The sequence below is a fragment of the Pristiophorus japonicus genome, chromosome 24 (genome assembly GCF_044704955.1).
Source record: "Pristiophorus japonicus isolate sPriJap1 chromosome 24, sPriJap1.hap1, whole genome shotgun sequence".
Taxonomy (NCBI): Eukaryota; Metazoa; Chordata; class Chondrichthyes; family Pristiophoridae; genus Pristiophorus; species Pristiophorus japonicus.
The window spans coordinates 29,371,192-29,394,790 of NC_092000.1; the positions used below are offsets into that span (position 1 = coordinate 29,371,192).

General features: G+C 47.3%; 2 protein-coding genes across 5 annotated transcripts in view; one reads left to right on the forward strand and one right to left on the reverse strand.

Annotated features, from left to right (window-relative positions):
- Positions 1 to 17,976, reverse strand: part of LOC139237992 (kinetochore-associated protein DSN1 homolog) — a 44,848-nt gene extending 26,872 nt beyond the window's left edge. The window contains exons 1-4 of one of the 2 annotated variants that reach the window (XM_070867372.1): positions 17,697 to 17,972; positions 10,661 to 10,694; positions 9,695 to 9,746; positions 7,419 to 7,727 (exon numbers count right to left, since the gene is read on the reverse strand). In XM_070867372.1, coding sequence (XP_070723473.1) covers positions 7,419 to 7,727; positions 9,695 to 9,746; positions 10,661 to 10,694; positions 17,697 to 17,725 — 424 coding nt within the window. In that variant the 5' untranslated portion in view covers positions 17,726 to 17,972. Of the gene's footprint in view, positions 1 to 7,418; positions 7,728 to 9,694; positions 9,747 to 10,660; positions 10,695 to 17,696 lie in introns of both variants that reach the window. The other variant, XM_070867371.1, reaches the window with a different exon arrangement.
- The window catches only part of mvb12a (multivesicular body subunit 12A), a 61,509-nt gene continuing 55,749 nt past the window's right edge, over positions 17,840 to 23,599 (forward strand). For 2 of the 3 annotated variants that reach the window (XM_070867375.1, XM_070867374.1), the window contains exon 1: positions 17,840 to 18,302. The gene's annotated coding sequence lies outside the window, so the exon portion shown is untranslated. Of the gene's footprint in view, positions 18,303 to 18,347; positions 18,416 to 23,599 lie in introns of those variants that run through there. The other variant, XM_070867376.1, reaches the window with a different exon arrangement.

A 23,599-nucleotide genomic window follows, 5' to 3' on the forward strand; every position in this document is an offset into this window, starting at 1 on the left:
ACTGGAGTTCAGGACTGGAACATCGGGTCCTCATTGAAACATCTGTGAACTCATGTGGAAGCAAGTCATCCTCGTTCCAGGGACCGCCTATGATGATGATGCCAGCTTCGATCATACCTTCCTTGCACAGTAAATTCCAAATATTCGCCACCCTCTGAGCGAAATGGTTCTACCTGATCCGTCTATTCACCTTCTCCTTCCACTCCCCACCCCTCCCCCACCATCGCCTTCCGAGCTTCATTCTGTGCCCCCTTCAGTCATTCCCGGGCCACGGTAAACAGTTCCTCAGGGTTCAATTTGTCAATACTCAGAAGAATATTGAATACATCAATAATAACTCCCCTCATTTCTTTATCGCAAACTCAGGTCATTCATCCTCACCTTCAGCTCAGGTGCCTGATGCCAAGAATCAGATGGGCAAGGTCTTTGCTGCATTTTTCCCAGGGCCATGATGTCCTTTCTGTAAAAGGACTACTGGAACTGTACAATATATTCCAGACGGAGATGAACCAATGACCTGTGTTGGCTCAGTACCAGACCCTGTGGTTTCTGTTCTATTCCATCCCATTATATAATCCTGCTTCCTTTAGTATCACTGCTATTCTGAGCAGATGGTTTCGACACTCTGACCACCAATGTTCACATAACCTGTGCTGCATCCTGTGGACTATCAGCTTATAGTTCTGGTGTTTCCCAAGGGATAGATACCGGTGCTTGAAGCTCTGTGACCCCTGCCCCAATCACTGGTACAAGTATAACTGGCCCAGCCAAGGAATCAGTATGATTAATAGAACAAAAGGATATAGAAACGGCAGCCTGCAACTTATTGAAGCCGCAAGGGCCTGTTACAGCGTTCCCACAAAACCAGGCTTCCTACACCTCTCGCAAACTCGTGAAGAAAGGTGGATTCAAATTGCTACCCAGGGGAAAACAAAAGAAAGGCATAAACTCCTCAAAGGGGAGCTACCTCAACAACAACTTTTATTTATATATCGTCTTTAACGTAGTAAAACGTCCCAAGGTACTTCACAGCAGTGTTTTAAAGACGAAACAAATAAATTTGACCTAGCTACAAAAGAAGAAATTACGGCAGATGACCAAAAGCTGGGTCAAAGGGGTAGGTTTTAAGGAGCGTCTTAAAGGAGGAAAGAGAGTTAGAAAGGCAGAGAGGTTTAGGGAGGGAGTTCCAGAGCTTAGAGCCCAGGCAGCTGAAGGCACGGTCATCGATGGTCACAGTAAAGGCGTCAATAGCAAACAAACATCAAACTTTACACCACCAATGACCACACATCCTGTGCTGTATCCTGTGAACTATCAGCTTATAGTTCTGGTGTTTCCCAAGGAATAGATACCGGTGCTTGAAGCTCTGTGACCCCTGCCCCAATCACTTGTACAAGTATAACTGGCCCAACCTAGGAGACCTGCTGCCAAGGAATGATTAACAGTAATACCCGCCCTCCTGTATGGCTCAGAGGCAGGTACCATGTACAGTGAACGCTTCAATTCGCTGGAGATATACTATCGACGATGCCTTCGCAAGATCCTACAAATCCCCTGGGAGGATTTACATATAGATTGGGCTAACCAAACTGGTAGCAATACGGTAGAGGATGATTTCCTGGAGTGCGTTAGGGATGGTTTTCTTGACCAATATGTCGAAGAACCAACTAGAGAGCTGGCCATCCTAGACTGGGTGATGTGTAATGAGAAGGGACTAATTAGCAATCTTGTTGTGCGAGGCCCCTTGGGGAAGAGTGACCATAATATGGTAGAATTCTTTATTAAGATGGAGAATGACACAGTTAATTCAGAAACTAGGGTCCTAAACTTAAGAAAAGCTAACTTCGACGGCATGAGGTGTGAATTGGCTAGAATAGACTGGCAAATGTTACTTAAAAGGTTGACGGTGGATAGGCAATGACAAACATTTATAGATCACATGGATGAACTTCAACAGTTGTACATTCCTGTCTGGAGTAAAAATAAAACAGGGAAGGTGGCTCAACCATGGCTAACAAGGGAAATTAAGGATGGTGATTGATCCAAGGAAGAGGCATATAAATTGGCCAGAAAAAAGCAGCAAACCTGAGGACTGGGAGAAATTTAAAATTCAGCAGAGGAGGACAAAGGGTTTAATTAGGAGGGGGAAAATAGAGTACGAGAGGAAGCTTGCCGGGAACATAAAAACTGACTGCAAAAGCTTCTATAGATATGTGAAGAGAAAAAGATTAGTGAAGAGAAACGTAGGTCCCTTGCAGTTGGACTCAGGTGAATTAGTAAAAGGGAACAAAGAAATGGCAGACCAATTGAACAAATACTTTGGTTCTGTCTTCACAAAGGAAGACACAAATGACCTTCCGGATATACTAGGGGACCGAGGGTCTAGTGAGAAGGAGGAACTGAAGGATATCCTTATTAGGCAGGAAATTGTGTTGGGGAAATTGATGGGATTAAAGGCCGATAAATCCCCGGGGCCTGATTGTCTGCATCCCAGAGTACTTAAGGAGGTGGCCCTAGAAATAGTGGATGCATCGGTGATCATTTTCCAACAGTCTATCGAATCTGGATCAGTTCCTATGGACTGGAGGGTAGCTAATGTAACACCACTTTTTAAAAAAGGGAGAGAGAAAATGGGTAATTATAGACCGGTTAGCCTGACATCAGTAGTGGGGAAAATGTTGGAATCAATTATTAAGGATGAAATAGCAGCGCATTTGGAAAGCAGTGACAGGATCGGTCCAAGTCAGCATGGATTTGTGAAAGGGAAATCATGCTTGATAAATCTTCTGGCATTTTTTGAGGATGGAACTAGTAGAGTGGACAAGGGAGAACCAGTGGATGTGTATTTGGACTTTCAAAAGGCCTTTGACAAGGTCCCACATAAGAGATTGGTGTGCAAAATCAAAGCACATGGTATTGGGGGTAATGTACTGGCGTGGATAGAGAATTGGTTGGCAGACAGGAAGCAGCGAGTCGGGATAAACGGGTCCTTTTCGGAATGGGAGGCAGTGACTAGTGGAGTGCCACAGGGCTCAGTGCTGGAACCCCAGCTCTTTACAATATACATTAATGATTTGGATGAAGAAATTGAGTGAACTATCTCCAAGTTTGCAGATGACACTAAACTGGGTGGCGGTGTGAGCTGTGAGGAGGATGCTAAGAGGCTGCAGGGTGATTTGGACAGGGTAGGTGAGTGGACAAATGCATGACAGATGCAGTATAATGTGGATAAATGTGAGGTTATCCACTTTGGTGGCAAAAACACGAAGGCAGAATATTATCTGAATGGTGGCAGATTAGGAAAAGGGGAGGTGCAACGAGACCTGGGTGTCATGGTTCCGTAGTCATTGAAAGTTGGCATGCAGGTACAGCAGGCGGTGAAGAAGGCAAATGGCATGTTGGCCTTCATAGCTAGGGGATTTGAGTATCGGAACAGGGAGGTCTTACTGCAATTGTACAGGGCCTTGGTGAGGCCTCACCTGGAATATTGTGTTCAATTTTGGTCTCCTAATCTGAGGAAGGACGTTCTTGCTATTGAGGGAGTGCAGCGAAGGTTCACCAGACTGATTCCAGGGATGGCTGGACTGACATATGAGGAGAGACTGGATCAACTGGGCCTTTATACACTGGAGTTTAGAAGGATGAGAGGGGATCTCATAGAATCGTATAAGATTCTGACGGGACGGGACAGGTTAGATGTGGGAAGAATGTCCCCGATGTTGGGGAAGTCCAAAACCAGGGGACATAATCTTAGAATAAGGGGTAAGCCATTTAGGACTGAGGTGAGGAGAAACTTCTTCACTCAGAGAGCTGTTAACCTGTGGAACTCCCTGCCACAGAGAGTCATTGATGCCAGTTCATTGGATATATTCAAGAGGGAGTTAGTTATGGCACTCACGACTAAAGGGATCAAAGGGTATGGAGAGAAAGCGGGAAAGGGGTACTGAGGTGAATGATCAGCCATGATCATATTGCATGGTGGTGCAGGCTCGAAGGGCCGAATGGCCTACTCCTGCACCTATTTTCTATGTTTTTATGTGTATAGGACAGACGCGCCAACATCCCCAGCACTGAAGCACTAACCACACTTGATCAGCTCCGCTGGGCAGACCACATTGTCCGCATGCCAGACACGAGACTCCCAAAGCAAGCGCTCTACTCGGAACTCCTTCATGGCAAACGAGCCAAGGGTGGACAGAGGAAACGTTACAAGGACACCCTCAATGCCTCCCTGATAAAGTGCGGCATCCTCACCGACACCTGGGAGACCCTGGCCAAAGACTGCCCTGAGAGGAGAAGGTGCATCCGGGAGGGCGCTGAGCGCCTCGAGTCTCATCGCCGAGTGCATGCAGAAAACAAGTGCAGGCAGCGGAAGGAGCGCACGGCAAACCTGTTCCACCCTCCCTTACCCTCAATGACTGTCTGTCCCACCTGTGGCAGGGACTGTGGCTCTCGTATTGGACTGTTCAGCCACCTAAGGACTCATTCTAAGAGTGGAAGCAAGTCTTCCTCAATTCCGAGGGACTGCCTATGATGATGATAAACAGAAGGATATAGGAACGGCAGCCTACAACTTATTGAAGCCGCAAGGACCTGTAACAGCGTGCCTACAAAACCAGACAAGATTAGAACATGAGAGGAACATGTAGAGATATTGGCCCCAAGTTTCCACATGATTTGCCCCTGATTTTTAGGAGCAACTGGTGTAGAACGGAGTATCTTAGAAATCGGAATTCTCGTCATTTAGTTTGCTCCAGTTCGAGTCAGTTAGAACAGTTTCACTTTGGAACTGAATTTTTTTTTCAAAAGGGGACGTGTCCGGCCACTTATGCCTGTTTTCAAAGTTTCGTCAGTGAAAACTTACTCCAAACTAACTTAGAATGGAGTAAGTGAAGATTTTTTGTACGCTCGAAAAAACCTTGTCTACACTTTAGAAAATCAGGCGTAGGTTACAAATCAGGCGTAGGGAATGGGGGGGTGGGGGTTTAAAGGGAAGTTTACAAACATTAAACACTTCAGTTTTACAAATAAAGAGCCATCATCAATAATAAATGATAAATACATCAATAAATCAACCAATAAATCAATCAAAAAAAATTAATAAGAAATAATTAAAAAAAAAATATATAAATAAATAAAACATTTTCTACTTACCGACTGCAGCATCGGGAGCCCTCCAACAGCGTGCTGGGATGCCCCCCCTCCCCCCGAGTGTGTCTCTGTCAGTGTATCTCTCTGTCTGTCTGTGTGTGTCTCTCATTCTCTGTCTGTCAGTGTCTGTGTTTCTGACAGCGAGGGGAGGGGGAGGAGCAGAGGTAGGGGAGGGGGAGGAGCAGAGGGAGGGGAGGGGGAGGAGCAGAGGGAGGGGAGGGGGAGAAGGCGGGGGGGGGAGAGAAGGAGGGGGGGGGGGGGGAGAAGGCGGAGGGGGGGGGGGAGAAGGCGGGGGGGGGGGGGAGAAGGCGGGGGGGGGGGGGAGAAGGCGGAGGGGGGGGGAGAAGGCGGAGGGGGGGGGGGAGAAGGCGGAGGGGGGGGGAGAAGGCGGAGGGGGGGGGAGAAGGCGGAGGGGGGGGAGAAGGCGGGGGGGGGGGGAGAAGGCGGGGGGGGTGGGAGAAGGCGGGGGGGGGGGGAGAAGGCGGGGGGGGGGGGAGAAGGCGGGGGGGGGGGAGAAGGCGGGGGAGAAGGCGGAGGAGAAGGCGGGGGGGGGAGAAGGTGGAGGGGGGGGGAGAAGGCGGAGGGGGGGGGGAGAAGGCGGAGGGGGGGGAGAAGGCGGAGGGGGGGGAGAAGGCGGAGGGGGGGAGAAGGCGGAGGGGGGGAGAAGGCGGAGGGGGGGGGGAGAAGGCGGAGGGGGGGGGGAGATGACGGGGGGGGGGGGGAGATGGCGGAGAAGGGGGAGGAGAAGGCGGAGGGGGGGGAGGAGAAGGCGGAGGGGGGAGAAGGCGGGGGGGGAGAAGGCGGAGGGGGGGGAAGTGGGGGGGGGGAGGGGGAAGTGGGGGGGGGAGAAGTGAGGGGAGGGGGGAGAAAGGAGAGGGGGGGAGAAGGGGGAAGGAGATGGGGGGGGGGGAAAGGAGATGGGGGGGGGAGAGAAGGAGATGGTGGGGGGAGAGGAGAAGGGGGAGGGAGGCTGAACGGGCCCGTCCCCAGCACCAGATTTACAGGTAAGTGGCGTTGGGTCGGGTCGGGGGGGTGGTGGGAGGGAGGTCGGTTCGGGTCGGGGGGAGGGAGAGAGGGAGGTCAGGTCGGGGGGAGGGAGGTCAGGTCAGATCCAGTCCGGGGGCGGGGGTGGGGAGGGGAGTCGGGTCTGGGTCGGGTCGGGTCCGGAGGCGGGGGCGGAGCGGGAGTCGGGTCGGGTCCAGTCCAGGGGTGGGGGGGAGCGGGAGTCAGGTACGTGTTGGGTCCGGTCCGGTCCGGAGGCGGGGGAGTGGGAGTCGAGTCGGGTCGGGAGGAAGCAGGAGCTGGCCGTGGGAGGAGCCATATTCACACAGCCCCAGTGAGGCCATTGGGCCAGGGCTAGGGGCTGCGTGCTTCGGGCCCCTCCCACACAGTTTTGGGCGTCTGGAGCTACTGCACTTGCGCGCCCACTGTAGCGCGCATGTGCAGAGGTCCCGGCACTGTTGTCTCCGCCCCCTATAGCTCGTGCTGCGCTGCGCCGAGGGCCAGAGGACGTGCAGGGAGCTGGAGAATCTGGAGGGTTTTTTTAGATGCACTTTGTGGCGCGAAAAACGGGCGTCCAGGTCGGGACTGCGCCGTTCTAGGCGCGGCTCGAAACTTGGGCCCATTGATAGGACATTTTTGCAATGAGAGGTCACTTCGTTCATCAAACTCCTCAATGCCAAAGATGTGGTTGTGTAAGAGAATTAACTCTGTGGCTCTCCCTTTCTAGCATTGCACAGGCTCTACAGACAGGGCAAATGTAGCTTCCGGCAGGAATGCAACAGCAATCAGCGCGGTTCTCTCCTCTCCTACACCCCAAAGCTAGGGAACTGGTCAGGCTCAACTTGGTACACCTCACAGCTGAGGACTGGGAGAATCAGCCTGTAACCTCGCAATTTGCAACCTAATCGATACCAATCGCACAAGCGCCATCCGAAATACACTGGCGGCAATTATTCACAAGGCACGGTGGGCTCTGGGAGAATTGATGCAAGGCCAGAAGGTAGCTTGCCCACAAGCCATTAATGATGCTGGCAGGAATTTGACACTCATCTAATAAATTTGCAAATAATTCTGTGGAAATATTTCTCCGGTACACACAGGAGCAGGTGGCACAGGGTTGCATGCAGCTAGGTTAAATACTCCACGAAAGAATCACAAAACAGAAGGGCAGGAATTAAGCCTGTTTCTCGCTGCAGATCCGACCGAGTAAAGTTTTCAAAACAGACAGCGTGTTTGGTAAACAGGCAACACTCATCCGTCCTCACCTGTGGCATCACGGTGGATGGGTGGCAGAGATTTCCGCCCTTTACCACCCTTGAAGCTGGAGCGTCGCCACGATAGTGACCGTGACTGCGGGCTTTTTGGGAGCTGTTTGTTGGGAGGTGGTGGCGGACTGACCTCGGGTTGTCCAGTGGGGCCGGCATGGGTCACCTCGGTGATGGCTTGGGGGCTTGGGTTGACACCGTTGTGCTTTGGAGAGATGAGGCTGGCATCGGCGCACTTACTGGCGCTCAGCCTGGCACTGCGCCGGAGGCTGCCCCTTTCTGGGGCTTCTTGCTGTTTAGTGGCGGCTTCTAATAAAAATGAAACATAAAAGAGAAAATTCAACGATAATCAAAACAGAAATCCTCCTCTATGCGGACTGAACCCAGATTACTTCCTGAAGAGACAGAAGTAGCTGTTACCTTTCTCGCCTCTCTCTTCTGTTCCATATCGTAACAGAAACTAAAGAACAGAAGGCAGTGCAAGGCCCACACAAGCCGTTTCCTGCATGTGGGACTATGGTGGAGTAAACCCATCTTGGTATCACACTAGTTACCGCACTGTGTTTCCAGTCCCAAAACTCTGCTATCAAAACGCACTGCTCTTGCTCCAGAACCACTGTTAACTCCCAAATCCACAGTCATGATAATTAAAGTGCCTAATTATGGATTAATGTTAACAGCAGTACCAGTCTCCCCTCTCTGCACAAGTGCAAAACATTTGTGCAGTGTTAATCTCTGGATTAGACTGAAATGCTAACAATACACATTTTCTGCCTATAAGGTGTTCTGTTCACACCGTTTGATGGTCACCTGCTGGCAGAAATTCAGTTCTGGACTGCTGTGCATTTATATAGCACCTTCCACCTCCTCGCAGCCGACAGACTAGAGAGTGCAGTCACTGCTGTTTTGTAGACAAGTACCAAAGAACATTAACATATCTCGCCAGTAATACAAAGAGCCTTAGGAAAGGACACGTGCTGTCTAAAAGGGTGACGTGAGATTAGCAAATTCAGAGGGCTATTTAAGCGAGGAAGGAAAAGGGTAAAATCTCCAATCTTTTCTGAAGATTCACCGTGAATGCAGCTAGAGAAAGAACCACCACCCAAAAGGCTCCTGAGAGTGATGCAGATGGAGGAGAGTGAAGCGGTCGACTAAGTTCGGCATCAACTGTTACAGATCGCAAACGTTACAAGAGGAACATGCAGATGGCAGTAAAGGCAGACACCACTTCTGTAATTTTAAAGCAAGTTCATCCAGAAGGAAACAGGCAATAGTATTATATAGAATATAGAGCACAGAAATAGGCCATTCGGCCCAACTAGTCTATGCTGGTGTTTATACTCCACACGAGCAATAAGGCAAGGTTACAGTGTCAAGCCATGTGAGCAAAAGTGGAGGGGGACTAACATTTTCAATGAACACGGAAGCAGCACACACAAAGTTCCACACATTACTGCATGCATTAGCGTACTCCTCACGTGATCAGAGCTATACCCCTCAGTCATTAAGTGGATGAGAAATGCAGAGGTTTTTAAACTCTAAGTGGGAGGCTGTTGAACACAGATCTTGAGTGCAAATGATTTGTAAATGTTGACTCTGGGTGTTTTCTGTGTATTTGTGCCGGGCATTACTAGGGAAAGGTTTAAGTCGCAATCATACCACAAGAGAGGGAAAGAAAGCAACTTTTGCACTGATTTGTACAGAAATTGGGGTTAGCAATTCTTTAAAAAAAAATGTAAAGAAATTATTCCAAGCAGACACAGGTCAGTTGCTCTCTAACATAGAGCAACAGCAGCAAGGCAGTGAGCGCTCTGGGGATTTGAACATAACCTAGCTTGCTATTTGCTGTTTATTGCTGCCTCACAATTTCCAGATGTAATGAGCAATGAGTTAACTGATGTTGCTAGATCTCTTTCAACTTGCCCACAGCAAGGTTTATCCACTCTGAGTACACACGGCTATTTTTAGTTCCTGAATACCTGACATTTGTCCACACTGAGCTGTTTGTGTCACTGATAAGCCTCTGTGCAGTCCCTGTCCAGAGTACATTTGGCCCATACATCCAGAGGAACGTTCTGTATAACCCAATGGTCAACGCCCGCTCTACAAGCTTCCTAAATTTTTCTTTGCCTCCTTACTTAATTTTTGCTTTGAACCACTTCAGAACATCTTGATTTACTTTTTATGGCACTTGCGTATGTACAGTACTTGTCTTGCACATCTCTACAGAATGTTAGTGAAGGATACCGCTGTGTGTTCAGTGTACATATTCTTACCAGGTTTCCCAGGATTCCGATGTCTGGTACATATTTTTTTAGATGAGGAGCCCTATTTGGAAAAAGAGTTTCATTGTGTGTTGTTAAGATTAGCGGTTATTACAATTTGTGCCGATAAAAGTTCATTTCACTGCTGTTCTACAAGGTCGCTATAAGATGTCACGTGCAATTTGCATCAAAAATTCAGTTACGATCAAGCAAAAAGTTTTAATGGGGAAATATACCAGATCAAAATAAAAAGATAGACCTTTGAGTTTGATAAATGAGTGCAACATAAAACTCCCACATCGAAGTGGTTTGCTAAAACTTTCAGCAGATGCAGGTGAATCTTGAAAATGAACTGATTTGCCAAATATAGATTGTGTCGGGTGAGATAGAGTAGATCATCACAGTTGAACCAGATCATGTCCATGCCTGACATATACGCACCAATGCTCCCTTTAATATTTTGGAGGTGCGCGACCCATAGCCCAGTCAAAATTCCGCACGTGTGGTTTTTCCTATGTGAAATCCAGTGAGCTGGCTGCGTGGGAGCTGAAGAGCGCTGCGAGGCCGGGCAGCTAAAGCGAACACTTAAAGCACATTCACGTTTTCCAGGAGGATTTTCCCACTAGCCTAGGGACATTGAAGCCAATCTTAGCACTGGCTGGCTGATTGCCTGAGATGAGCTAACTCAGACAGGATTAAACCTGGCATTGCTCTGCTCTGCAAGACTCAGTTACTGATGAAATAAACTTGCTGAGGTATTGAAGGCAACACTCCTGATTCTTCTCCCTTTCCCCAGTCTTTCCATACCATACACCATTTGGTGCAAAGAGGATTCCAGCCAATCATTCCTGTTTACCCCCGACCTGGTGTCTACAGCAAACACTGGAAGCAAAGGATGGAGAAACGGGGACATCACTTATTTTGAGGAGCACAAAGATTCACCAAAGAATTTTTAAAAATAAAGAATACATTACTGACCTGATCTGGTAGTGATGTACTTCGATTGGAATTCCTGCAACAGAAACGGTACATAAATAGGGTATCAGAGATAGAGATCGGGCTTTGAGCATATACATTCCAAAGAAACATTTCCCAAAAGCAAGCCAGATATACTCCACCTCACACACATCGCTTCAAGAAAAAACTTGCATTTATATAGCGCCGTTCGCGATCTCTGGATGTCCCAAAGCACTTTACAGCCAATGAATTACCTTGAAGTGTAGTCACTGTTGTAATGTAGGAAACACGGCAGCCAATTTGCACACAGCAAAGTCCCACAAATGGACATTAAAAATGAGCAGATGTTTTATTGACATTGGATGAGGGATAAATATTGGCCAGGACACCAGGGGAAACTTGCCTTCGAATAGTGCCATGGGATCTTTCATGTCCACCTGATTGGGCCTCAGTTTCATGTCTCATCTGAAAGATGATGCATCCAACTGTGCAGCACTCCCTCAGTTCTGTAATAAAGGGCCCAAGTTTCCATATGATTTGCGCCTGATTTTTAGGAGCAACTGGTGGAGAACGGACTATCTTAGAAATCGCAATTCTCCACATTTTTTTTTCTGCAGTTGTAGTCAGGTAGAACAGTTCTACTGACGCCTAATTTCAAAGTTTCCACAGTGAAAACGTACTCCAAACTAAGTTAGAATGGAGCAAGTGAAGATTTTTGTAGAACTGAAAAAACCTGTTCTACACATTAAAAAATCAGGCGCAGGTTACAAATTAGGCGTCCAGAACGAGGGGGGGGGAGAAGGGAACTCATTAAATTCTACAATAAATCCTTATTTATACTTCTACAAATAAATCCAACCTGAATAAACATTTATAAGCAAAGAAAAAATTAAATAAGCCATCTTCCTACCTGTGTGAAAGTGCTTCAGGCACGGAGAATGCTGCAGTCAGCCTGAGGCGCCCGTTCTTCCCGCGGGGGGGGGGGGGGGGGGGGGGGTAGGAGACGCCCGTTCTTCCCGCAGGGGGAGGGGGAGAGGAGGCGCCCGTTCTTCCCGCCGGGGGGGGGTGCCCGTTCTTCCCGCGGGGGGGGAGAGGAGGCACCCGTTCTTCCCGCGGGGGGTGGGGGGGAGGACAGTGAGAAGGCTGCAGGTGCTGATGGCAATGTGCTTTTATTAAAAAAATGTTCAAAAATTAAACAGCTACAACGAACTACAAAAATGGCCGAGTGCCAATGTTTTTTTCACACTGAGCATGCGCGAACATTCCAACGCGCAAGCGCAGCGTTGCCGGCAGGAAAAAAACTAATTTAAATAGTACCCGCCCCCTCCCACTTACAAAATCGGCGCGAGTGTAGGCTCCGCCCCCTTGGGCGCCGCCCCAGGCAGACAAGGAGCTGCAGGGCGCTCCAGAATCGCGAGGTTTTTTTTAGGAGCCGTTTTAGGCGCGAAAAACGGGCGCCCAGCTTGGAGGGGCGCCCGTTTTTTATCGTGTGGAAACTTGGGCCCAATGTGTCAGCTTAGATTATGTGCTCAAATATCTGGAGTAGGTCTTGAACACACAACCTTCCGGCTCAGAGACGACAGTGCTACTAACTGACCTGAACGGCACAATAAGCAGTGTTGCATCTATGTGTATAGTGTATTGGTATTAACCCATTACAAGAGAAATTGTCTTTACCAACTCTATCTATTTCGTGTTCACTGCAAATTAGTTTCCATAGGTTGCATAGCGTCCTAATAATTTGTAAACTGTTCCCTCTCCTCAGGTACTGTCTCCCTCCCTTTCAAAACTGATACTATCATCTCCTTCCCCCATCTCGCCATAAGAAAAATCTTTGGCTTGGCAAACTATTGTCCAATCTCCAGGCTCCCTTTCTTCTACAAGATCCTTGAACATACGAGAGCGAGGAGAGATTAAGGAGACTAGGCCTTAGAATTTAGAATGAGAGGTGATATCATCAAAAAATAAAACATTCTTACAGGGCTTAACAGGGTAGATGCTGGGAGATGTTTCTCCTGGATGGGGAGTCTAGAATCAGGGGTCACAGTTCCAAAATAAAACAAAAAACACGCAATTACAAGATTTCATGGTATGTTATTTTAAATGAAAGAAATTGGCGACAGATATCTGTATCACAGTAACATAAAGTACCAGTAAAACAGCAGCATTCCATTTCTTTTTTACAGATTCTGGGTGCAGAAAAAAGCTAGCCATATTGGAAGTCACAAAGTAGCATAACAGCTAATCTGCCATGAGCAGAGATTCCTAGTCCAGGCTCACTGATAATAAACAGAGCACTGCAATGTAGCACTCTACCAGTTCAAACAAAATTAAGTGTCCTATATTACAGAGTTCCAATAAATTCAGCAGTATTTAGCTTTTTAATTTGGAAAAATATTAAATTCAGAAACATTTGAGGCTAAATTCTCAGATGTCACATGCTAAAATAGTTAAGAGTTGGATCAAAAGCTACAGCAACAGGGATTATTCCAGCTGCAACCGTCACAAAGACTAGAATTTTAATGTCAAATTCCATTTGAGACGTGAAACTAGAGGCAATTATTTTATCAGCATTCCTGACAGCCTACAGATTCAGGTAGCTCACGTACCCCGTCAGTACTGTATCATGTCCTTCCTGGAAAATATTACTATCAAAATACTGACATTGGGGCGAAAGCATTAGCTTTATTTGCTTACAGAACAGTGACTGCATTTCAAAAGTAATTCATTGGTTGCAAAGCACTTTGATATGCCCAAGTTTATTTAACTGGGCTGCCAAAGAATTTCTAAAACATAAACTAGATGTCAAAATAGCAGCCCAGTCCCCCCACTTCCGTGTCTTATGATTCATTATTGATGAAATTTCATCAGCAGTGAAAGGAGGAAAAAAGTTTAGGACGAAAGCCACAATAACATCCCCCCACACCATCCTCATCCTGCCACATGTGTTTGAGAAAACACAGCAACCCTGCATGACAGACATAAAAGAATGTGCATTTGTAGTAGTATATTTCAAATCCTCAGGAGGTCTCAAAACTTTTGCAGGCACTGAAGCACTTTTGAAGCAGCTGCTGTTGTGTTGCAAAGAAGAAAACAAATCAGCCAATTTAAGCACAGATCTCAACAAATACAAATGACAAGTTGGTGAAGTCGCTTCAGGGAGGAATGCTCAGAAGGATACCAGGGAATTATCGACAAAGTCAACTCTGGACTATTGTGTTTATATCCCTGTTGGCTGTACACCCTGAAAAGGACTTTTGACATTTTTTTTGTTTCAAAAAATATACTTTATTCATATAAAAATGTTCACAATATATTGGAAAATAGTTCAGTACATTTGGATGTGGTCAACAATTCCATACAATTCATTTGGATGCTGACAGCAGTTCCATACAATACACTTGTTTACATTTCATTTCAAGGTACAGTTTAGTACAATCTGCAATATGGATGCAATCTTTAAACCCATTTTTAAATTGGTGATTACAGTCCAAACATTACATTATAACACGCAGTCCTTTGGGCCTCTGGCCTGTTCCCGCATATATAGGTTAGCTTTAAAATTGTCTACTGCAGCTGGGCTGAGATATGGGTCGTCCTCTGTCTTGGGGGTGCTTCAACCAGGGGACGCCAGCAGTGTTGACGGAGAGTCCTCCATGTCAACTGGGCTGCCCTCGTCTGGTGTTGGTTGTTCCTTCTGTTCATACCCTGTGGTGTTGTTGCTCACAATGTTCTGGATCTGAGGTGCATCGATCACCTCATCGCTCCCGGAATTCCGGAGCTGGAGTGTGCCGGGCACTTCAATGCGCCCGGTGTCCTGGAGCTGGGGTGTGCTGGGCACTTCAATGAACCCGGTGTTCCGGAGCTGGGGTGAGCTGGGCACATTGGCGTTTTGCCTCTTCTTCTGATGGTTATAGTGGGGGCTTTTGCTTCGCCCTTCGTCATCGGAAGAGCTGTAGCCGTCTTTTGCCTTTCGTTCCGGCAGGAGGCCTCTTTGCCTTATACTTGCGGGCCTTCTTCTTGATGGCGAGCTGCCATTCCTGTTCCCCTTCTGCTCCTTCCTCGTCCATGGACTCGGTGTGCTGGGGGCGGAGTTTCACTGCTGGGTTTTGGTGTCTGGCAGCTTGCCGTAGCAGACTTCGCTTTCTCCTTCTGTCGGTCAGTGTTGACGAGGGTGGTGGTTTAATCGCAGTGTCTTGGTGGGGGGGTGTAAGTCTCCGCTGGAGCATTGCGCTCCTCAGCTTCCTCCTCACTTGTCACAATGTTCTTTGCCGCCTGCGCATAGCTGAAATTGCGCTTGGGGCAGGCTTTGTACAGATGTCCAGCCTGACCACAAAGGTTGCAGCACTTGCTCTCTTTGCCTGGTGTCCTTCCTTCTTGCAGTTGGGGCAGATGACTGCTTTGCAGCTTGCCGCCACGTGGCCTGCTTTCCCGCAGATCCAACACACATCATGTAGCCCCGACTTCCTCCGATGGCGAAGCTGGAAAGGCGGGGGGGTGGGGAGTTCAGGATGGTTCCGCTGGTGTCCGCTTTCAAAGTGACCTGGATGTGGCGCTTGCTGGTCCAAATCCCATACCAATCGTTCACATCCACACATTTGCCTGCCCCATCGACATACCTGCCGAGGAATGTCAGCACATCAATGACTGGGATGTGGGGGTTGTACATATTCACTGTGATAGTGCGCTTCCTCTGTGATGGAAGGGCGAACAGTGTTTCTGCGGTCATCATTGACCGCAGTGGTTCAGCCATCTCCTTCAATGCCTTCAGGAATTTTAGGCATTGGGTGACGTTTCTGAAGGTTACATCAAAGTAACATCTCTTCGGAAAGCCCTGCAAAGCGAAGACATCCATAATTTTCATGCAGCATGATTCAAGCAGGATTTTTTTGACGAAGAAAGACCGATCGATTGCCGTCTATCCTTCCACTCAGCAGTCACTCGAATGGTGTTACGAACCCCCTTGTTCACCGCTCGGTTGGCCGCCATCCAGTTTGCAGCTTCGTCCTATTGGCTTGTGTTTTGGCCGAGGCCTTCAATCTTTTGTGCTGCCAGTCTGACAGCTTGGCGCCATTTGGTCGGTCGACATGCAGATTTCTGCTTCTCTCCAATTGGTGCTTGGCCCGAGCCAGTAGGCCAGACTCAGCCAAAAATAGGCTGTGTGGTTGAGAATGAAGAAGAAAGCTGCAGAATGTAGGAAGCTATCAATCAACTGGGCAGAACAGTGGCAAATGGAATTTAATCCAGAGAAGTATGAGGTAATGCATTTGGGGAGGGTTAACAAGGAAAAGGAATACACATTAAATGGTAGGACATTGAGAAGTGCAGAGGAACAAAGGGACCTGGGCGGGCACGTCCACAAATCCCTGAAGATAGCAGGCCAGGTGGATAAGGTGGTTAAGAAGGCATACAGAATGATTGCCTTTATTAGCCGAGGCATAGAATATAAGAGAAAGTGGGTTATGCTTGAACTGTATAAAACACTGGTTAGGCCACAGCTAGAGTACTGCGTGCAGTTCTGGTCACCGCATTGCAGGAAGGACATGATTGCACTGGAGAGGGTACAGAGGAGATTTACGAGGATGTTGCCGAGAGTGGAGAATCTTAGCTACGAGGACAGATTGTATAGGCTGGGTTTGTTTTCCTTGGAACAGAGAAGGCGGAGGAGAGACCTCATTGAGGTGTATAAAATTATGAGGGGCCTAGATATAGTGGATAGAAAGGGCCTATTTCCCTTAGCAGAGGGGTCAACAACCAGGGGGCATAAATTTAAACTAATTGGTAGAGGGTTTAGAGGGGATTTGAGGGGAAAAATCTTCATGCAGAGGACTGTGGGGGTCTGGAACTCACTGCCTGAAAGGGTTGGTAGAAGCAGAAACCCTCACATTTAAAAAGTACTTGGATGTGCACTTGAAGTGCCGTAACCTACAGGGCTACAGACCAAGATTGGAAAGTGGGATTAGGCTGGATAGCCTCTTGTCGGCTGGCGCGGACACGATGGGCCAAAACGGCCTCCTTCCGTGCTGTAAACTTCTATGATTCAGTTTGCAATGTGGGACCTTATCAAAAGCTTTGCTAAAATCCAGATACACTACATCATACGCTTTGCGTGGAGCAGAGAAGTCTTACTGCAGTTGTACAGGGCCTTGGTGAGGCCTCACCTGGAATATTCTGTTCAGTTTTGGTCTCCCAATCGGAGGAAGGATGTTCTTGCTATTGAGGGAGTGCAGCAAAGGTTCATCAGACTGATTCCAGGGATGGCTGGACTGATATATGAGCAGAGACTGGATCAACTGGGCCTTTATTCACTGGAGTTTAGAAGGATGAGAGGGGATCTCATAGAAACGTATAAGATTCTGACGGGACTGGACAGGTTAGATGCAGGAAGAATGTTCCCGATGTTGGGGACATAGTCTTAGCATAAGGGGGTAAGCCATTTAGGACTGAGATGAGAAGAAACTTCTTCACTCAGAGAGATGTTAACCTGTGGAATTCCCTGCCGCAGAGAGTTATTGATGCCAGTTCATTGGATATATTCAAGAGGGAGTTAGATATGGCCCTTACGGCTAAGGGGATCAAGGGGTATGGAGAGAAAGCAGGAAAAGGGTACTGAGGGAATGATCAGCCATGATCTTATTGAATGGTGGTGCAGGCTCGAAGGGCCGAATGGCCTACTCCTGCACCTATTTTATATGTTTCTATGTTTCATCGACTCTACTAGTTACCTCCTCGAAAAAAATTCAATCAAATTGAAATGGAGATGCCAGTTTGGCAGCTCGCCCTGGGAGGTCGGCCTGGATTGATGGGCTGAAGTCTCTGGAGCTGGGGATCCCGAGGCATCAACTCACAGCTTGCAGCCTGGCAGCCACCAATTTGTTGACAGGACGACAGTCAGGCTCTTCTCAGCCAGCGCAGCGAAGGCCGCAGAGCGGCAGTCGGTAAGCCGCCCGACCTCGGACTCCCTGAGCAACAGACAGTATGACCGCCTCGCCACACCGCTCCCTCTTTCCCCTTCCCCCTTACAGCGCCAGGCCTGAGCTGTGCAGCGCCTTTTTACCTTTTGTTGATTTTCTCGTCGTCACCCATTTTACTTTTTCAGCCTTTCCCGCCCACCGCGCGAAGGACCATGGGTGTCGGGTTCAGCGGCGCGGCGCAGGCGCGTTGGCCAAGGCCCGCCGGTCATTGTAGTGCGCCGCCGTGGGACGCGTGCGCAGAAGGCCGGGCCCGGGTGGGGTCCGAGAGCGAAAGGCCAACTGGGCAGGCCAGACCAGACCGCTGCCACTACGCGTGCGCGATGTGGCAAAGCCCATTCGGCGATGTAGTTGGGCGCGGGTCGTCGAGTCGAAAGTGGCTCGAGGCAGCGTCCGCCCAACCGTCAGTAACGGAAGCCCTCTCTGGTGGATGAGCTCATTATTGTTCGAAAAGGTGGGGTAAGAGAGCGAGAGACACACGCTCGGCTTTCCGGAAAGAGCCGAAGCGAGAGAGGGGGAGTCACTCGGGTTTCCGGAAACAGCCGAACAAACCCGAAGAGGGCGAGTGGGAGGTGGTCGTGTTTCCGAAAAGAGCCGAACCAACCCGAACAGCCGTCGAGAGCCAGGAGCCCCGGCGAAAGTTGGGATCGCGGCAGGCTGTTGGCGGAAATCGTCCGAGGGAAGTCCTTCAGGTAAAAGGCAACGCCCGTGTCGAGTGGGCGCGGGTGAAAGGGGAAAGGGTCTGTGTGCGCGGCCCCATGTTACCGAGGAGGTGAAGCACACCTGGGGGAGGGAGCCGCCCCAGGTGAGTCTCTGCAGCTCCCACCTGAGTGAGCAGCTTCACCCAGCCGCTGGCAGGCTTACAGCCAACTGTCAGCATTTACCCAAACTATTCTACCCCAATTAAATCCCCAAATTGTTTAATTTGTTTCTTTTGGAGGGGAAAATCTCTCGTGACATTTTAAGCCGCCTTAAGTTATCTTCCTATTTATTGTCTCTTCTAACTTTCATTTGCAAGTCTTAAAAGTTGCCATTTGGTGGCATTTAGCGATGGGCCAGTTTACCTCAATGTCCCATTGTGTGGCATCCCAACAGGAACACTTTGTGGGTCCCCAGTGCCATATTTCTGGGTTTCGGTCTTGTCCTTTTGTGGGGTCGGTCGGTGGGGTGGAGGGGAAGGTGATGGTCACATTGAAAATTGGCAAGCTGGGTCACCCTGGACTGATCCTACCGGCCAAATCGACAGTGGCACTGATCGTAAAAAGCCATCACTTTAAACCCCTGAATGGCCAGTGTGTTGAGGGAAGTGTTCCAGGAAGTATCTGGTCTAATTTAGGAATTGTAGGTGATATATAATGTAACTGGAGTGTTACAAACTAAGTATGTGGAAATATATTGGGGGAGGGGTTAATCGAAGATTGTACAAATTATAGATTTGAGTTGACTGAGGAGGTTGGATCACAGGTTCGGAACCGCAGATATTGAGCAAACTTAAACTATTTTGTGTCTAGAGCATCTGAATGAAATTCATCCTAGTATCTTTGAGGAATGGGCATTCAGACAAGGTTTATAATTGTAGGAAATATATGGGACCTTGCTTGATTAGAATATGGAACTTGTCATGAGTGAGACGAATAGTAGATGCGTTTAAGGGGACGGCAAATAAGTACCTGTACATGAGGGAGAAAGGAATAGAAGGTTATGTTGATGGGGTGAGAGGAGGCTCATGTGGAGCATAAACACCGGCATAGACCAGCTGGGCAGAATGGCCTGTTTCTGTGCTGTATTTTCTATGTAACTGCTGCAGAGGATTGTAAACGTGGACTTGATTTTTTTTTAAAAGGTGTATAGCAGGGATCTGAAAGTTATAGATCAGATATTCTAAACTCAAAAATATCTTTTAGCACCAGCTCCGTGCACATCTAAAGAGTGTAGAAGTCAGTTTGGGTTTTTCATTAAGTGCTGTTCAATCTAGAATTCTTTGAGAAAGTAACTAAATTAACAGTTGAGGATTATAGTTTACTTGGATTTTCCAACGGCATTTGATTAAATCTCAACATGAGGCTTTTAAAGTAAGATTTATTTAGACCTGTACAATTACTAACAAATCAGCTATTTTATTCCTTACAAGATATTGATAGCCCATTGCCCTGTTTACTCTCATGTCTGGGATTCCAATTTTTTATTAGAATCTATAGTCACTGAAGATACCCTTCCTCTGCAAATCTTGTTTAAATTAATCCTAATTACTGTTTCTATTCATTGCACCAACATCATTGCTTCCCCTGTGGTAATGTGCAGCGTTTCCTTTCCGTCTAAGCTCTTTGTACCTGAGGAAGTTGTCCACTTATCTACAGTTAGTTCCCTCCTGTACACACTATTGCTCATTGAAGCCCATTCTTTGCATCATTCACCTCAGTCAGTATTGAGTGTTTATTTAGCATGCTATTTAAGTACTGTGATGTATTTGAAGTTGGTTACAAGTCAAAAGAGGCTATTGTGATTGAGGAAAGTGTGATTCTGGGACTTCACGCTCTAATTTCAGAGCGAACTGGACTGAAATTCTATTAATTGGGAAAAAAGGTGACTGAGAGGACATGCGATCAAGGTCTAAGATGTTGAGTGGCAAAGATAATGTAGATGGAAGGAATGTAATGCTGCAGTAATAGGTATAGTGCTATGTTTGTAAAATGAGTAAGCCTCTGGTCAGACCAGAGGTCGAGTCAGTTCTTCCACTCCCGCTCATAAATTAGTGGATACATGGAACAGACTTATAGTTCTGTACTAATTAATTTCTTTGACGAGCTGTGTAAATATTTGATTAAGAACAGGATTGCAGGTTCTAAAGGTTAATTGTAGATTGAGAGGGCCAATGACCACATGAAACCCTGTGTTGCTAGACAGTGGGAGCATTGTAGAAAGCAACAGGTCAGGGTTTCATAGCATTGGCTGTACAGTTGGTTATTGTCAATTTTCTTTCAATTCCCCTGACAGATCAATTCATAGCCCTTTCCTTCAGATTTGAGTTGGGTCGAGTGCATAATTGAGCAAATTGTAAACAGTCCATGGAAGGATTGAATGGCCTTTCTTTTTCTGTGCTTATATTTTTCCTTTATAAAAAAAATCTGGAAAAACTGCCTCTTTAAAAAGAAATACTTACATTTATACAGCGCATTTCACGACCACCGGACGTCTCAAAGCGCTTTACAGCCAATGAAGTACTTTTGAAGTGTAGTCACTGTTGTAATGTGGGAAACGCATCAGCCAATTTGCACACAGCAAGCTCCCAAAAACAGTAATGTGATCATGACCAGATAATCTGTTTTTGTTATGTTGATTGAGGGATAAATATTGGCCAGGGCACCAGTGATAACTCCCCTGCTCTTCTTCAAAATAGTGCCATGGGATCTTTTGCATCCATCAGAGAGAGCAGTCGGGGCCTCGGTTTAATGTCTCATCTGAAAGACGGCACCTCCGACAGTGTCACACTGCCTCAGTACTGCACTGGGAGTGTCGGCCTAGATTTTTGTGCTCAAATTCCTAGAGTGGGACTTGAACCAACAACCTTCTGACTCGGAGGCGAGTTTAGCCTTGAAAGGTGGCGTCTTTCTAGAAGGGTACAAGATAGGAAATAGCTGCGATAGGATTGATCAGGGACACTTAATGGTTTGCCAGGATTCCAGAACAAGTGGGCTTAGGTTAAAACAATTGAAATAGACATTTAGGACAGTTGTCAGCAAGAACTTCATCACAGAAAGAATGGTCAGCACTTTGGGTGGAAGGGAGGGGGGTGTTTTCAGGAGGGTAGCGGAGGTTTAAAAAACCTTTGGATTTCTTCGAGAGATGTGATGGGGAGGGAGGAATGTGCTGTGGAATAGAATGCATTCTATATGGAGGAGAAAAGTTGGACCAAATGGATTCCCACATCTATCTTGTGATCTTGTCAGTCTGTTATTTTCAAAAAGGAGCAGGATTTGCACACTTCTCATTTATTACCCACTTTACTGCGTCACTAGTGACATTTGCTCTAGTATTTGACCCTCTTAAATCCACAAAGTATACCCTCTGACCAGGTAGCTGCAGCCAGAGTCTTGGTGATATTCATCTCTGGTTTCAAAAGAATGCCATTCCCCGTCTTGTGTTTCTAAGTGTAGAGCTCGGTCCAGTTTCATTGTTCTGACGAAAATGTCCCAGAATTGAGTAAGCTCGTTGCTGTTGGTTTGGATGTTGCAGCAATAATCATAGAACAGTACAGCACAGAAGGAGGCCATTCAGCCCATTGAGTCTGCGCCAGCTCTTTCAAAGAACAAACCAGTTAGTTCCACTCCCTCGCTCTTTCCCCATATCCCTGTTTCTCCAAGTATCCCAAGGATGATACCAGAAATGCAAAGGTATACATATCGGGAAAGGATGAACAGGCTGGGTCTCTTTTCTCTCGAAAAAGAGAAGGCTGAGGGTTGGCATAATAGAGGTCTTTAAAATTATGAAAGATTTTGATAGAGTGGATACAGAGAGAATGTTTCCACTTGTGGGGATGAGCATAACTAGAGGCCATCAATATAAGGTAGTCACCGAGAAATCCAATAGGGAATTCAGAAAAAACTTCTTTACCCAGAGAGTGGTGAGAATGTGGAACTAGCTACCACAGGGAGTGGTTGAAGCGAATAGTATCGCTGCATTTAAGGGGAGGCTAGACAAACATATGAGGGAGCAGGGAATAGAGGATTGTGCTGATAGATTTAGACGAGGAAAGACTGGAGGAGGCTCGAGTGGAGCATAATCACCGGCATGGACTGGTTGGGCCAAATGGCCTGTTTCTGTGCCATAAATCCTATGTAATCCTATATAATCCTATTTATCTAATTCCCTTTTGAAAGCTATTTAATTTGTTTTCCCTATCAGGCAGTGCATTCCAAATCCTAACCACTCATTGCGGAAAAAATATTTTCCTCAATCTTAAAAGTATGTGAGCAGGTCATTTCATGTAGCAGAGTAGCAAATGTCTGTTCCTGGGTGGGCATTACCCAATGTTGTGTGTCACTGTCTGGTGACGCTCAATGTTGGGTAACAGAACCAGGCAGGGGGCGTGTGTAAAAGAAATGCATTCATATATAGAACCTTTCATATCCTTTGCAAGCAATGAATTACTTTGCAAATTAATTCTGTTACGTAGACAAACACAAAAAGAAAGACTTGGATTTATATAGCGCCTTTCACGACCACTGGACGTCTCAAAGCACTTAGCAACCAGTGAAGTACTTTTGGAGTGTAGTCACTGTTGTAATGTGGGAAACATGGCAACCAACTTGCACACAGCAAGCCCCCACAAACAGTCATCTTGGTTAACCCTTACCACTGGATCAAGACCTAGATCTGTCAAGCCCGTGTGGTGGCTGGTGTGCAACAGTCACCACACGTTAAAAATCCACGTGCAGGCATCTTCCACCCTTCAACATGTAGTTTGGGACCTAGAATGTCAGGTCCCTCATCCTGTGAACTCATCCCTTTTTGGTGTGGAAGCAGGTCATCCTCGATACAAGGGACTGCCTAATACTACAATGTGATAATAACCAGATAATCTGTTTTTGTTATTTTGATTGAGGGATAAATATTGGCCAGGACACTGGGTATAACTCCCCTGCTCTTCTTCAAAATAGTGCCAAGTACACCTGAGAGAGCAAATGGAGCCTTGGTTTAATGTCTCATCCGGAAGACAATATCTCTGACAGTGCAGTGCTCCCTCAACACAGCACTGGAGTGTCAGCCTAGATTTTGTGCTCAAGTCTCTGGAGTGGGACTTGAACCCACAGCCTTCTGACTCCGAGACGAGTGTGCTACCCACTGGGCCACAGCAGAACATTTGCAAACAGCAAACTAATGATGCGCTGGCGTTGGTGGAGTGATAAATGCTGTCCAGGAAACCGAGAGAATTCCCTGCTTGTATTAGAATTGTGGATCTTTTACTTTCATTTGATTCCTTGGTTCCTAC